Consider the following 14,075-nt stretch of genomic DNA (forward strand, 5'->3'; position numbering starts at 1 on the left):
CCATTATACGCGCTTTGACCATTATACGCTTTGACCATTATACGCTGTGCTTTGACCATTATACGCGGTGCTTTGACCATTATACGCGGTGCTTTGACCATTATACGCGGTGCTTTGACCATTATACGCGGTGCTTTGGCCATTATACGCGGTGCTTTGACCATTATACGCGGTGCTTTGGCCATTATATTTGGTGAGCCGCTATTGTTGGTCAGCGTTTCAGTTCACAAATTGCAATTTTCATATAAAGACTGATATTCTGATAAAGTCGTATCCTAAACACGTTGCTAAACATCACTGGAAAATAATTATTTAAGCGAAAAATGGAGGAAATATTGCAGTCATTGCAAATGGGAAATTTAGTAAGTCGTTTCCACGAACAAAGCATGGAGCCACCAGCTGTTCTGGCTGCGTCCGATTCAGAATTGTCTCGTCTCGGAGTTACCACAATTGGAGAGCGAATTCGCATTCGTGATGCGTGTAAAAAGAAATTAGATGAAACCGAACCTTCCACAAGCCGAACAAACGACATCCTTCAAGAGCGACTATCGCTTTTTAACCAACGAAGGTCTAATAGTCGCAATAGCACACCTGCTGCATCTAGAAACGCGACTGGGAATATTCGTAAGCGTTCATTATCGAAGACCATCCATGGACACCGACTTTTGTCTGCTTGGCTGAGCATCTCGCTCGCAAAGCACCATCGTCGCTGGACAAGGAGATCCTTTTTAAGGCTGGGTTAGGAGTAAAAAAGATAAAACTCGATATGGAAGATGATGAAGAAAATGTTGTCAGTAAATTAACATCAAATTCCCTGGACGACAATGGAAGTCATTTAGGTTTTCCTCAACTTAAGACATGTGGTGGCTTTGAAATGATGCGTTGTGCCCCCAAATGTCGTGATTTGGCCGTGCTCGATTGCTCATGGGGTGCAAAGGACCTTCGTGCAAATTTGGGTGGTGGTCAAGGTAAGATATATTTACGACCAATTCAAATGTCTTTGTCCAAAGAGCCATTGGTCCAGCAAAGCCAATCTGAAGTTAAGGAGCGATGCAAAATGTGCAACCAGGAGATTCTTGCTCGTCGGCTTCGGAGCCATTTATGGTCATGTATGGAAGGACTGGACACTAGTGATGAAGATGGCCAAGACGCTGAACCTGGTCAGTTTGCTCAGGAGGAAAGTCGAGAATTTGTTATATCTGGTCAAGCACCATCCTCTAGCAACTCCTTAATGTCACTTCCTGCATCATCTGAAGCATCTTTGTCACATACCGAAACAGAGACAATAGCAAGTGTACCAACCACCTTACAAATGTCTAGTGAGGTCATCGACCTCACAGTAAAAGAGTCAGAGATCTCTCACATGGATAAGATTGTCGACGACATTGTCAATGATACAGTAGCCTATTGTGAACAATATAATGTATTGAGTGCTGTTGAAATATTGCGCTGTTTCCAAAAGAAGATGGTAACTGGCAGAGATTTAGAAGTTCAAGCTTTAGATGAAGTGAATGAAGGGGATACCAACTTTATAATGATTGACCGTGGCAATGTTTTGAAGACAGCCTTGGATGAAATATTGTGCGTAACAGATTATCGGAAAACATTGCAAGTTGAATTTTATGGGGAAGTATGTCTTGTTTGCATTTGAGACATTGATTATTTGTGAGATACAGTACAATAATGCATATTTCAATTAGGTTGCTGTAGACCAGGGTGGACCAAGGAAGGAATTTTTTTGACTGGTGTTAAAAGAAATTTAGGAGAAATTCTTTGATAATGGACTACGCAATTTGCTGAGTGAGCAATATGTTGGAGTTGGCATAGTATTAGGTGATGCACGTTTCATTACTTTCACAAGAAAATAATTATCTAAAGAATTAGTAGGAAAATTTTTATTGCAAAACATTCTTAAAAATGACCTGTCCATTACTTTTGTTCACTTAAGGATTGAGTATTATTCAAAATGGTAAAATACCAACTTTCATTGGTGATTTATGTGGCACAATATTCTTTTCTGAGCAAACATCAGAACCATGCATCACAGAGCTACGAGGAGGTTTGAAGAAAGTTGGCATCTTTCAAGTAAGAATGTTTGCAATACTAATTATATGAGCACAATTATTTCAGAGATTATTTCATCTTCTGTAGATAAAATAAGCAAAGACATGCAGTTATCTTGTGTTTTTTTTCAAGAACACAAATTTTTTCTATTTTGGCAAGTTTTACTTTTGTTAAAATTTTTAGCTTGGCTTTAAACTAAAAGAATTTTTGAGTCTTCTTCAACCATGTCATACTGAAACTTTGACGATCAGGAAGTTGACAAGCTTGCTACGAGCAAATTTTAGTGATCAAGGCTCAAATAAAAGAACTTTTGAAAATCAAATATATTCAGAGTTCATGAAATATATAAGACAAGTAGCAAGTAAGTAAAGAGAGGTAGTCACTTTTGATGGTTTTTAAATTACCTCACAATTACATATTGATACTTATATAATTGTGATATTCAATTGAGATAGAAGAAATTTAGGTTTGTGTGACATTTCAACTTTAGGTGGAAGACGGGGAGATATCACATTGCAGCACATATTGATGTTTGTGACATGTGCAGATGAGGAGCCACCCCTGGGTTTTACTATACCACCAAGCATAACATTTGTTCCTGCACAAGAAGATGGCAAGTTTGTTCCAACAGCTAATACATGTATCTGTGCACTTAATCTTCCACATGCCACAACCTTAATTCCTCTACCTACGCCTGATAGACTTTTCTCATTATATGACTATGCATTTGCAAATGCCTTCTTTGGAAATATGTAAAACCATGTAAACAATGCAGTGGAATTTTTCATTAAAACCATTTGATGTGTTCTTTGTTTTATGTAACATATTTTAACAAGCTTTTGATTGCTGGTCTGCAGTCTGATATTGCCTACACATGAAAAACTGTAAAGTGACAAGAGAAAGCATGTGACACTTATTATCTTAAAAAAGTGAACTCATGAGCAAGGGTAGTTTGTTTGTGTAATTTAACTAATAATACATTATAAAGTACATTAGTTTGTTTAACTATTGTTTGTTTAAAATTCCATTTGTAACACATATAATTAATGAAATTTCAAACATGCCTTTTGATGATATCTAATGCTGCCAGATAATCGTGAATGCCATGGTTTAACAAAGTCCAGTTTGAAGAAGTCCCGTTCAGTTCCTGTAGACAAGCTGCAGGCAATGAAGATAGCAAAGGTAATACAATTGGTCGTTCTCCTTGTATTTGCTCCTCCTCCTTGTATTTGCTCCTCGTCTTCATCTTCAAGATCACCATTACTTCCTATTCTGTCTACGTAATTTCTTGAGCCCACTGGATTTTGAAATTGACCTGCAAGCCACATTTGTACAGGGGTTGCTCTAGTTGTTCGCATGCGATGATGAGCCCAAGCCATTCTCCAAGTGTCTAGCTTTACATTCACAAAAGGCAAATAAACATAATGCAAAGCTGCCAAATGTGATTCAATTAATGGATCAAGCCCACGTTCTCCTTCCAAGAAATAAAAAAGTTGATAGAAATAACTGAGCACACCATCATAGACATCCCTCCATAATCTTTCAATTCGCTGGTTGTGTGTGCTCTTCCCTGCAATAACACTTGCCCGACCAGTCCCTCTCTTCTCAATCATGTATTGTGCAATCCCAGCATTTTCAAGACCCTTGTCTATCCTAATTCTGCTAGGCAAGCCATATTCCTGTACAGCATGACAAAAGCAGGTCAAGACAGTATTTGCTTTATTGTTGTCTGAACATTTTAGCATGACAGGTAAGTGACTAAAACCATCAATCCCTCCAATAATTATCATATTCCAACGAATAAGTTTGTGGTTTGAGTCTATGTGCCATAGGTGGTTTGGCCCGTGGACGTGATAGACCCTTCTTTGCAGCCTTCCCCTTTTTCTTTGAGCAACGCCCTCCTCGTCAATCCTATGTATGCTATCACGTAAACGCCACCGCTGTACTTTAATACCCTTTCCAATAAGGATCTGCTTTACCATGCTCTCGCCGCAATGGGGAAACTCTTGGCCGATCTTAGCAATTTGTTCATCCAAATCCTCGTCCATAATAACAGAGAATTCATTCTTACAGAGGCCAAATTTTCTCATTCGCCGGTATAATGTGCTCTCAGAAACTGAAAGTAGTTTTGCAATTTCTGCTATCGTGAAATCTTGTTCCAAATAGCCTTCAAGGAGAAGCTTAGGTATATTAAACTGTAGTGCTTCGTATTAACCAGGACAAGCAGACAATTTCAAATAATACAAAATAAAGCAAATTCCGAAGAGGGACATCTCGTTTTCTTGATATTCAAGATATTACAAGAGTTTGAAACAAAATAATGTGTAATATTTCGTCTTTATTCCAAAGACATCATCAGACTTATGGTTTACAATGCAGGCTGCAAAACTTTTATATATTTACAAGCGGAAATGGCAGTTATGTAATTAGAGAACTATAAGACTAAAATATACTAACATTAAAATAGAGATAGTTTCTTACAAGCTTTAAGACCACTATTAAGTTGTGGCATATCGTTTTATCAAAAGCTTCTAAGATGAGAAGTTGATTAGGATTATTATTTTACAGTGATATAATATTTTGGTATTACTAGGAATCAAGTTACAAGGATTGAGTGGCACGTGTGTGAGATCGAGGTCGGAATCAGCGTCAGGAAGTGAGAAAAGGTGTGAGATGTAGTTGGCGTCTGGACAAATGAGTAAATGTTGTGAGATGGCACTAGAATTATTGTAATTAGTAGCATGTTGGGTTAGTCTTGTGTGTAGGTTTCGTTCAGTTTTGCCAATGTATGTATGACCACAGCCTGGACATTTAAATTCATATATAACATTGGCTTTAGAGAGTTCGAATTTTGTCCTTTTGGGACAGAAAATTGATGTCTTTTGTTTCATATATAACTATAGGTTTGATGGGAATTTTTAAGCTATTTTACGAAGAAGATTGAAAACCAAACGTTCACCCTGTTTGCCTAGATATGGTATTCTAATGAAAATTTTACGAAGGTCATTCTCAGTATTTTGTTTAGAGGGTTATTTTTAGCTATGATTTTGGTTTTGAGTTTGTGAATCAAGAATTTCGGACTGTAAGAAACCATTCCATGACATAAAAGACTGGAGTGTTTGAATTTGTTTTTGAATAATGTTTGGTTAGAGCAAATCTTAAATGCGAAAAATAGGAATTGATCCAAGTAGTTTTGCAGTTGAATATATCGATGTCTTGAAAAATGTCATATTGGCCAATATACACATTTTCAAGTTTCGAACCTTTCAACCAAAACTACTTGGATCAATTCCCTATTTTTCGCGATTTAAGATTTGCTCTAACCAAACATTATTCAAAAACAAATTCAAACACTCCAGTCTTTTATGTCATGGAATGGTTTCCTCTTACAGTCCGGAAATTCTTGATTCACAAACTCAAAACCAAAATCATAGCTAAAAATAACCCTCTAAACAAAATACTGAGAATGACCTTCGTAAAATTTTCATTAGAATACCATATCTAGGCAAACAGGGTGAACGTTTGGTTTTCAATCTTCTTCGTAAAATTCGCCGTAGCTTAAAATTCCCATCAAACCTATAGTTATATATGAAACAAAAGACATCAATTTTCTGTCCCAAAAGGACAAAATTCGAACTCTCTAAAGTCAATGTTATATATGAATTTAAATGTCCAGGCTGTGGTCATACATACATTGGCAAACTGAAACCTACACACAAGACTAACCCAACATGCTACTAATTACAATAATTCTAGTGCCATCTCACAACATTTACTCATTTGTCCAGACGCCAACTACATCTCACACCTTTCTCACTTCCTGACGCTGATTCCGACCTCGATCTCACACACTCAATCCTTGTAACTTGATTCCTAGTAATACCAAAATATTATATCACTGTAAAAATAATAATCCTAATCAACTTCTCATCTTAGAAGCTTTGATGCGATATGCCACAACTTAATAGTGGTCTTAAAGCTTGTAAGAAACTATCTCTATTTTAATGTTAGTATATTTTAGTCTTATAGTTCTCTAATTACATAACTGCCATTTCCGCTTGTAAATATATAAAAGTTTCGCAGCCTGCATTGTAAACCATAAGTCTGATGATGTCTTTGGAATAAAGACGAAATATTACACATTATTTTGTTTCAAACTCTTGTAATATCTTGAATATCAAGAAAACGAGATGTCCCTCTTCGGAATTTGCTTTATTTTGTGCTCCGTATTCATTCCGTGTTCTAGTTGGTGGTTCGCTCAATCCACATTTCAAACACTCTACTCGTATTGACATAATGTCGGGATGGTTTTGGATCCCTAACTCTTTGAAATCATTGAGAGAAAGCTTACAAACTAAGTCCGGCATTATTTTCTCTGAAGTAAATCGCTCCTCAAAGTGATCCAGTCGCAACTTTTGCAAAATAAATGACATTTTGGACTCCATTTTGAAATTATGAAAAAAATAAAATGAAGGATTTATAAACTGATGCGTCACCGCTGACCAGCAATAGCGGCTCACCGAATATAATGGTCAAAGCACCGCGTATAACGGTCAAAGCACCGCGTATAATGGTCAAAGCACCGCGTATAATGGTCAAAGCACCGCGTATAACGGTGCTTTGCATACTTTATATTTCTACCATATTTTTCTCAACACTTTAACACTGTTAGCATTCTCATCAATCATTTAAACTCAAACTAACAATGTTTCTCTAATAAAACGTTTTTACGACCATGGTTATATATGCCGAAAACTGGCATACTTTATATTTCTACCACATTCTTCTAAACACTATAACACTGTTAGCATTCTCATCACTCGTTTAAACTTAAACTAACAGTGTCTCTGTAATAAAACGTTTTTACGACCATGGTTATATATGCCAAAAACTGGCATACTTTATATTTCTACCACATTTTTCTAAACACTTTAACACTGTTAGCATTCTCATTACTCGTTTAAACTGAAACAGTGTCTCTGTAATAAAATGTTTCTTCAGTGCTGATTTCCTTAAAAAAAAATCATCAACAACAAAGTACATTTAAAAAACATAATTTAATTTAATGCATTATTGTAGTAGCAAAGGAAATTAATTTGCTCATCACATACGTTTAAGATAAAAAGATCACTCAGCAAAAGTGAAAAGATGTGGTTGGAATTACTTAGAAAACAAAATCTAATTCAACATTATCCAAATGTCTTTGTGCAATGAGCAGATATTAACATGTGTTTCAGTGTTTCAGCAAATATGAAAGCATTTTGGAATTGATACACATATTTTTAGTTTGAAGATTTTCAAAATACTTTAACCTACAGTTCACTTTTCCATGACATGGAATTGATTTCTGTTTTCACAGATTTTATTAGAACATTTTGAGCAAAAGAACTGTCATGGTCCACAATAAGTACAACAAACTGTAGCCATATCAGCAGCAAAAACAAGACACAACTGTCCATCCTTCAAACAATTTTCTTCAAGAGTTGCCTGGTGAAGACTTTGTCGAAGCCTTTCCCAGTTATAAAATGAGCTTGTATTGCTGAAAGTATTGGCCGAGTCTTTTGGAGAGGTCTCTGCAAAGGCAACTTTAGTCCAACCAGTTTCTGAAATATTGTCTCTTCCTCCCAGGTTTGTTTCATTCGAGTCAATATCTGCAGTTTCAACATTTGCCAACCTTTTTGCCTTTTCCATTGTCAAGGGTGTATGAACAATGTAGCTTCATTTGCAATCAAAAACTTTAGTTTTACAGAAAGCTTTTTAATTCATTTCACGATAGTAAAATGGAATCAAATGACAGAATAAAATATAGACATATCTTACACTGAACATACGTAATATAAATCCTAACACTGTTTTTATATGCACATAAAAAACACGTGACTTGGATGAGATATGAACTTGCACATTTGGGATACTAGTCCTCCACTCTACCTGTTGGCTATGACTCACTAATGGAGAATAGCACATGGTCAATAGTGAACGAATCAGAGAATATGCTAGTCTTACCAGGAAAATGGGTACATAAAGTAAAGTATGGAGCAGATGTTCCAATTGACAAAAATAAAGCAAGATATGTATCTAATAATGATTTTTGTGTACGAGTAAAAGCAACAGTACAATTTTATTAGAGCACAATACAGGATTTATCAAATGTTTTACCATGTGCCACTGATGGTGTCACTGTACCATCCTCTGCCCATAAAATATCTGAAGACATTTCATCTTCTATTTCTAGAAAAAGAAAGTCATTTTCTCTTACTTGGAAGAATGTGCAAACCATAAATATGATATGACAATAAACTTAATATAGTACCTAAATCAATATGACTTTCCTCATTAAATTGATTGTTTTCCTTCTGAAATATCTAAAAGTTTCAGAATGTCACTGCTATTACGTGTTATTGCATCAAAATGGACTACTGGATATTAAGTTTATAAAAGAGTCAATCAATCATGGAATATGGTGACTAACAATAGCATTTTTCAGCAATAGGATAAAGACAAATTTCCCACCTGTGATATAGACTTTAGTCCAGGTGCAGACACAATTATTTGTTCACTTGGACGAATATAAATTGGTTTGTTTTGAAACAGCCACTGCAGTAATGCCCCATCAATGCCATGTTGCCCAGGTGCCAAAGTTGGAGCAACCAAAGATGTATGCACGGACATCAGTATTTCGATATCAACACCTGGAGGAACCTTTCCATCAAACGCCTCCATTATGGTGATCTCTACTTGTGCTGCATTCATTCCTCTAGTGAATCTACATCCTGATATCACATGCCCTTTCTCCATTAAATACAGACGCACTCCCTGACGTGGGACAACAACAGTGGAAGGTCTGTCAAGCAGTACCAAGTCACGCATGAAGGTCCTGTTATCGATCGCTTTGACTTTAGGTTCCTTAGCTTTCCTGCGACCAACATTTGAAGGACGTTGTCCTTGAAAATTGTGCCTCCGTACAAAATTTCTGTTATTTGGATAGGTTGAATTTTGTCTCCCGGCTGCAAGCCTGGAAGACGATGCTTGTGATGTTGAAGAAGAAGTTCTTCTTCCAGTAAAAAGACGCCTGACCTCTCTTTCACCAGTTTCTTGGGGAGAAATGCGCGAAGAGAGTTCGTCCAGTCTTGTAAGAATATTTTCTACAATATTATTTGGAACGCCATTTTCTTCAGCCATTGTTTACTGAAGACCATGTTATGTTATATGGATGACACGAAGTATTTGTAATATATGTTTCGCAACCGCTGTCCAGTTTGCCAGTCAGAAATCTCGACATATGGTTGATTTTCTCAACACATGCTTGTTTTTCTCATATGTCACTTATGATTCTCGACTAGTGGTTGGAATTCTCGATACACTTTTGTTATGTTTGGCGTGCCATAAGATGCTCTTAATAGTGAATATGCAACGGAATGGAAAGCTGCTGCAGATGCAGAATACCAGTCTTTACTAGAGAATGAGACCTGGGAATTAGTCGAATTACCAGTTGGTCGTAAGCCTATCAGTTGCAAGTGGGTCTTTAAAGTTAAATACGATAGAGAGATTTAAAGGTCGTCTGGTGGCTAAGGGTTTTCTGCAAAAATATGGAATTGACTATGAAGAGACATTCTCTCCAGTGGTTCGTTTTTCGTCAATTCACACTCTTCTGGCTTTTGGTGTACTCGAGGTATGTTGATCCATCAAATGGATGTAGTAACGGCATTCCTCAATGGAACATTGGAAGAGGAAATATACATGCAACAACTCGAAGGCTACGTAAAACCAGGAAAAGAAAAGCTAGTGTGTCGTCTCAAAAAATCGCTTTATGGTCTAAAGCAAAGTCCACGTTGCTGGAATAAGGTTTTCAGAGAGTTTATGTTATCATTAGGATTTGTTCAGAGTGAAGCAGACCCTTGCGTATTTATTCGTTTTCTCAAAGATAAGCAGGCGATTATCACTGTTCACGTTGATGACCTCATACTTTTGACTGAAACTGAAGAAGAGATGAATGATCTAAAGGCCAATTTGGCAAACCTATTCAAGATGAAAGATATGGGCATACTCCACTACTGCCTAGGAGTTAGTATTACTACAAAGAACGGTGTGTTACAAATTAATCAAGAGCAATACATCAACAAGATTCTGAAAAAGTATAAATTACAAGACTGCAAGACAGTGTCTACGCCAATGGATGTAAGCATCAAACTTGTTAAAGAAGATGGACACAGCAAATCAGTCGATGCCTCTCATTATCAGTCAATGGTAGGAAGTTTGATATACGCGGCAATTGCTACCCGTCCAGATATAGCTCAAGCAGTAACAATATTAGCTAAATTCAACACAGCACCGAACGAAGCACATCTTACAGCTGTGAAACGCATCTTTCGTTACTTGAAAGGAACTTGTAAACTAAGCCTGCAGTACCGAAAAACCAGTATCGATTTAGAGGGATACTCTGATGCAGATGATCGATGGTCAACTTCCGGAAATGTGTTTATAAAGTCAGGTGGTGCAATCAGTTGGGCAAGCAAGAAACAAACAACAGTGGCTCTTTCAACGTCGGAATCGGAGTACATTGCGTTATGTTATGCAACCCAAGAATTAGTATGGCTGCGACAACTGATGAAAGACCTACAAATAGATTGTTCTGCGGCTACAACCATACATGAAGATAATCAAGTTACAATCGCTATCTCAAAGAATACAGTGCTACATAAGCGGACAAAGCACATTGATATTAAACACCATTTCGTGCGCGACAAAGTTCAAGATGGAACACTCGAAATAAAGTACTGTCCAACCAAGAAAATGGTGGCAGATATTTTTACGAAACCATTACCAAGAGAACAATTTGAATATCTGCGATGCAAACTGGGACTTGTATAAACATTATGACATATTGAGTGAGTGGGAGTGTTGTAAATTACACTCAACATTCTTAACTACGTTGTTATGAAGTATTAACTATGTTTAAGTTTACATCGTGGGCGCATGTGTACGTTCGCACGGCGTTCTTTGTGTTTTTCTTTTATCGTAATAAAAACTTACTTTTATGTTCAAAGAGTTTTCTCTGCTGAAATATATCGTAATATGAACACAGATATCGTTTTACGGTTCTGTTAATAAAGTGTAGTGGGAAAGAGTTTCGTAAAAGAGTGGATGTGATGTGTTTCAAGTCTTGTTGAAAGCCATTGTTCATATTGTTAAGTTTGTATGCTCTGTCGATTAGTGTGTGTATAAGTCCGGTTTTGTATGAAAGTGGTGTGAAACTAAAATAGTTTGTCAGAAGTCCTGTGTGAATGTTGGTTTGTGATATGTAGATGTTGTACAGCTGTCATGGCATTTTGTTAATAAAATGTCAAGAAATGGCAGTTGATCTTGTTGTTCAGTTTCAAATGAAAATCTAATGTTTGCATGCTGTGTGTTAATGTAATTATGGCCTCATGGCCTCAGTTTCGTTGGTAAAAACACAAAAAATATCGTATCTGCGGTAAATAGTGGTTTAGTGTCGTAGTTGTTTAGCCAGTTTCATTCATGTGAGCCCATGAAAATGTTAGCAAGTATGGGTGCTAAGGGAGAGCCCATCGCAACACTGTCCAGGTTCAGTATTCACTCAGAATATTAGGTCAATTGCTAGGTTGATGGTTTCAGTAAGTGGTATGTTAGTAAATAGGCTTTCAACGTCGTAGGAGATGAAGAATTTGTGGACAAGAAGTTGATGAGTTGAAAGATGAGAAGTCGTAGAGGAAAGTGAAAGAATCTTTAGTGGAGTGGTCATCTGGTATGAGTGTTGTTAGTAGACAACTAAGATACTTAGCTAAATTATAATTGTATGAGTTAATGATGAAACCATCGGTCGTAGTGAAGGCGATTAACCGGTTCTCGTTTCTTGTGAAGTTTCGGTAAGCCATAGAAGCATGAGGGTTGAGAACCTCTGGGGAAGATATCATTATAAGCTTTGTTGTTAATCGAGTCTTTAGAAGCTTCCTTAACAGTTGTTTTTTTGAATGTTGAGTTGAGTCGTAGTGGTTTAATGATGAACCCGAGGCCATTTTTCAGGAGTTCTAGTTCTTCGTCTTTTAATTGGTGTGATGATAGATTGGTTATCGTCTCGTTGGGTGTGAATGGTAGAGTTCTGTTCCTCGTGAGATTACTTAGTTTTTTCTGATGTGTGGTAATTGTCTTTTGCAGGTATTTGGTTATGTTTTTTTCCAGAGCTTTGTTTAAAATATTCCAGTCGAGAGAGGATAGATTATTCTTTAACTTTCTGATATTTTCGTTACTTCATTCGATAACTTCCGTTGTTCCTTTGTTCGCTTTTTAATTGCGCTGCGTAATAATCGTTTGCGTATTGCAAAGCTATCTTGGTTGTTGACATTTGGTAGCGGAAAGCAGAGAAACTTTGTATAAATGCCGAGTGAGAGACAATCTTTGAGAAACATAACATCTAGTTCTGCTTTCCTTTGTTTGGTTTGAAGCTTTTCAAACTTCCGCAGTTCTAATAAGGAAACCTTTCCTTCGTATTTTTGTGCTATGTCGTAAATACTGTTTCCATCACTTGTTTTCCTCTCCTGTTCATACAGTTGTATGCTGCACATGAATCAGGCATTTTTTGCAAAATCAGTAATGTGTTTGTTTTTTTTCCTTTTAACAATAAATGAATAAACAAGCTGCCTGCCGTTCATAAAGTAACGATTTTTCTTTCCTAAGAAAAGTCTTAGTCAAAAATAGAATGTAGATCGCTGACACAGCCTTTCAAAAATGCCCATGTTTTTCTGACAGGTTTTCAAAAAGTAGTACAGTGTAATAAATAATAAATTTGCATAATTCAATTATCAACTGAGAAATAAATTTGTATCTTTCTCAATAAATGATATTTGACGATAAATGACGAACCCAAAAAAATGACCTGGTCAGTTTAGCAAATGTGACTACTTTGTTCTTTTAATATAAACTCTTAATAAATATTACAGTATTAATGTTGCATTTGGCAATATCGTATTCATGAAATATCTTGCCAGTAAAAAATAACATTTCATGTTTGCATACTGTACAAATTTTTCAATGATAATACTAATTGTGTATAAATATAAATTAACGATAAATTTAGATAACTACTACTGGTTACAAACATTTGTACTACTCGTAATTTCTTGCCTCTGAGTTAGGACGTGAGACATGTCAACAATGTCAGCCTGGCGCACACTAGCGCCATCGGCTGAGCTGAGAGTTACTCGTGACTGTTGGCGCACGCCATTTCCTCAAGTGTGCGGTAAAGTTTTGAGCAATATTCGCCTCGCGCGCCATCGGCGCCAAATATTCAACATGTTGAATAAAATGGTGAACGAGTGAACATTGGCTCCAAGTGTCTGCGCGTGCTGAGCTATTATCTCAACACGTGAAGAAAATGCACATGCGTTCAGCAACTTTTTTACATTCATCCATTGCAAGATGGCGGATGCCAGGGACTCGAGTTCATCAGACAAGGAAGGAATTTTGCTGCTGCTTATGTTAACGCGCCGAAGACGAAGACGTTCGAGAGCGTCTTGCAGAAAGACATGGACCAAATCATGGATTTCACGCCGTGAAACACTAGGAGCATTGGCTACAATAGTGCATGAGTTGAATTGTGAGGACCCAGAGAAATTCCGACAGTATCATCGTTTAGATAGGATTTCATTCCAGGAAATATTGAGTATGGTGTCGCCACTAATTCAGAAAAACGACACAAAACTACGAAAATCGCTTCAGGCAAGGGAGCGATTGTCGGTAACATTACGCTTTTTGGCTACAGGTAAGAAAAGACATTAAAAATAGCAGTGAGTCGTTCAAAGTAAAGGTATTAGAAACCATATATATTAAATGATGGTCTGTATCTTGTTTAGGGGAAACATTCAGAAGTCTTTCTTTTCAATATCGGATAGGTGAAAGAACAATATCTGGTATTGTGGAAGAAACATGTAATGCCTTGTATGCAGTAATGAAGGAGAATTATTTGAAGGTTATTTAATCTATTCACTTATAAA

The 14,075-nt window shown here is 36.8% G+C and overlaps 1 protein-coding gene across 1 annotated transcript; it reads left to right on the plus strand.

The window, feature by feature from the left end:
- The first annotated feature begins 766 nt into the window (after positions 1-766).
- On the plus strand, positions 767-1,651 carry LOC124449190. Its single transcript, XM_047000136.1, has one exon. It carries the CDS (start codon positions 767-769, stop codon positions 1,649-1,651), a length of 885 nt encoding a protein of 294 aa, XP_046856092.1.
- Positions 1,652-14,075: the final 12,424 nt, after the last annotated feature.

This window comes from Xenia sp. Carnegie-2017, unplaced genomic scaffold (genome assembly GCF_021976095.1).
Source record: "Xenia sp. Carnegie-2017 unplaced genomic scaffold, XeniaSp_v1 HiC_scaffold_23, whole genome shotgun sequence".
Taxonomy (NCBI): Eukaryota; Metazoa; Cnidaria; class Anthozoa; order Malacalcyonacea; family Xeniidae; genus Xenia; species Xenia sp. Carnegie-2017.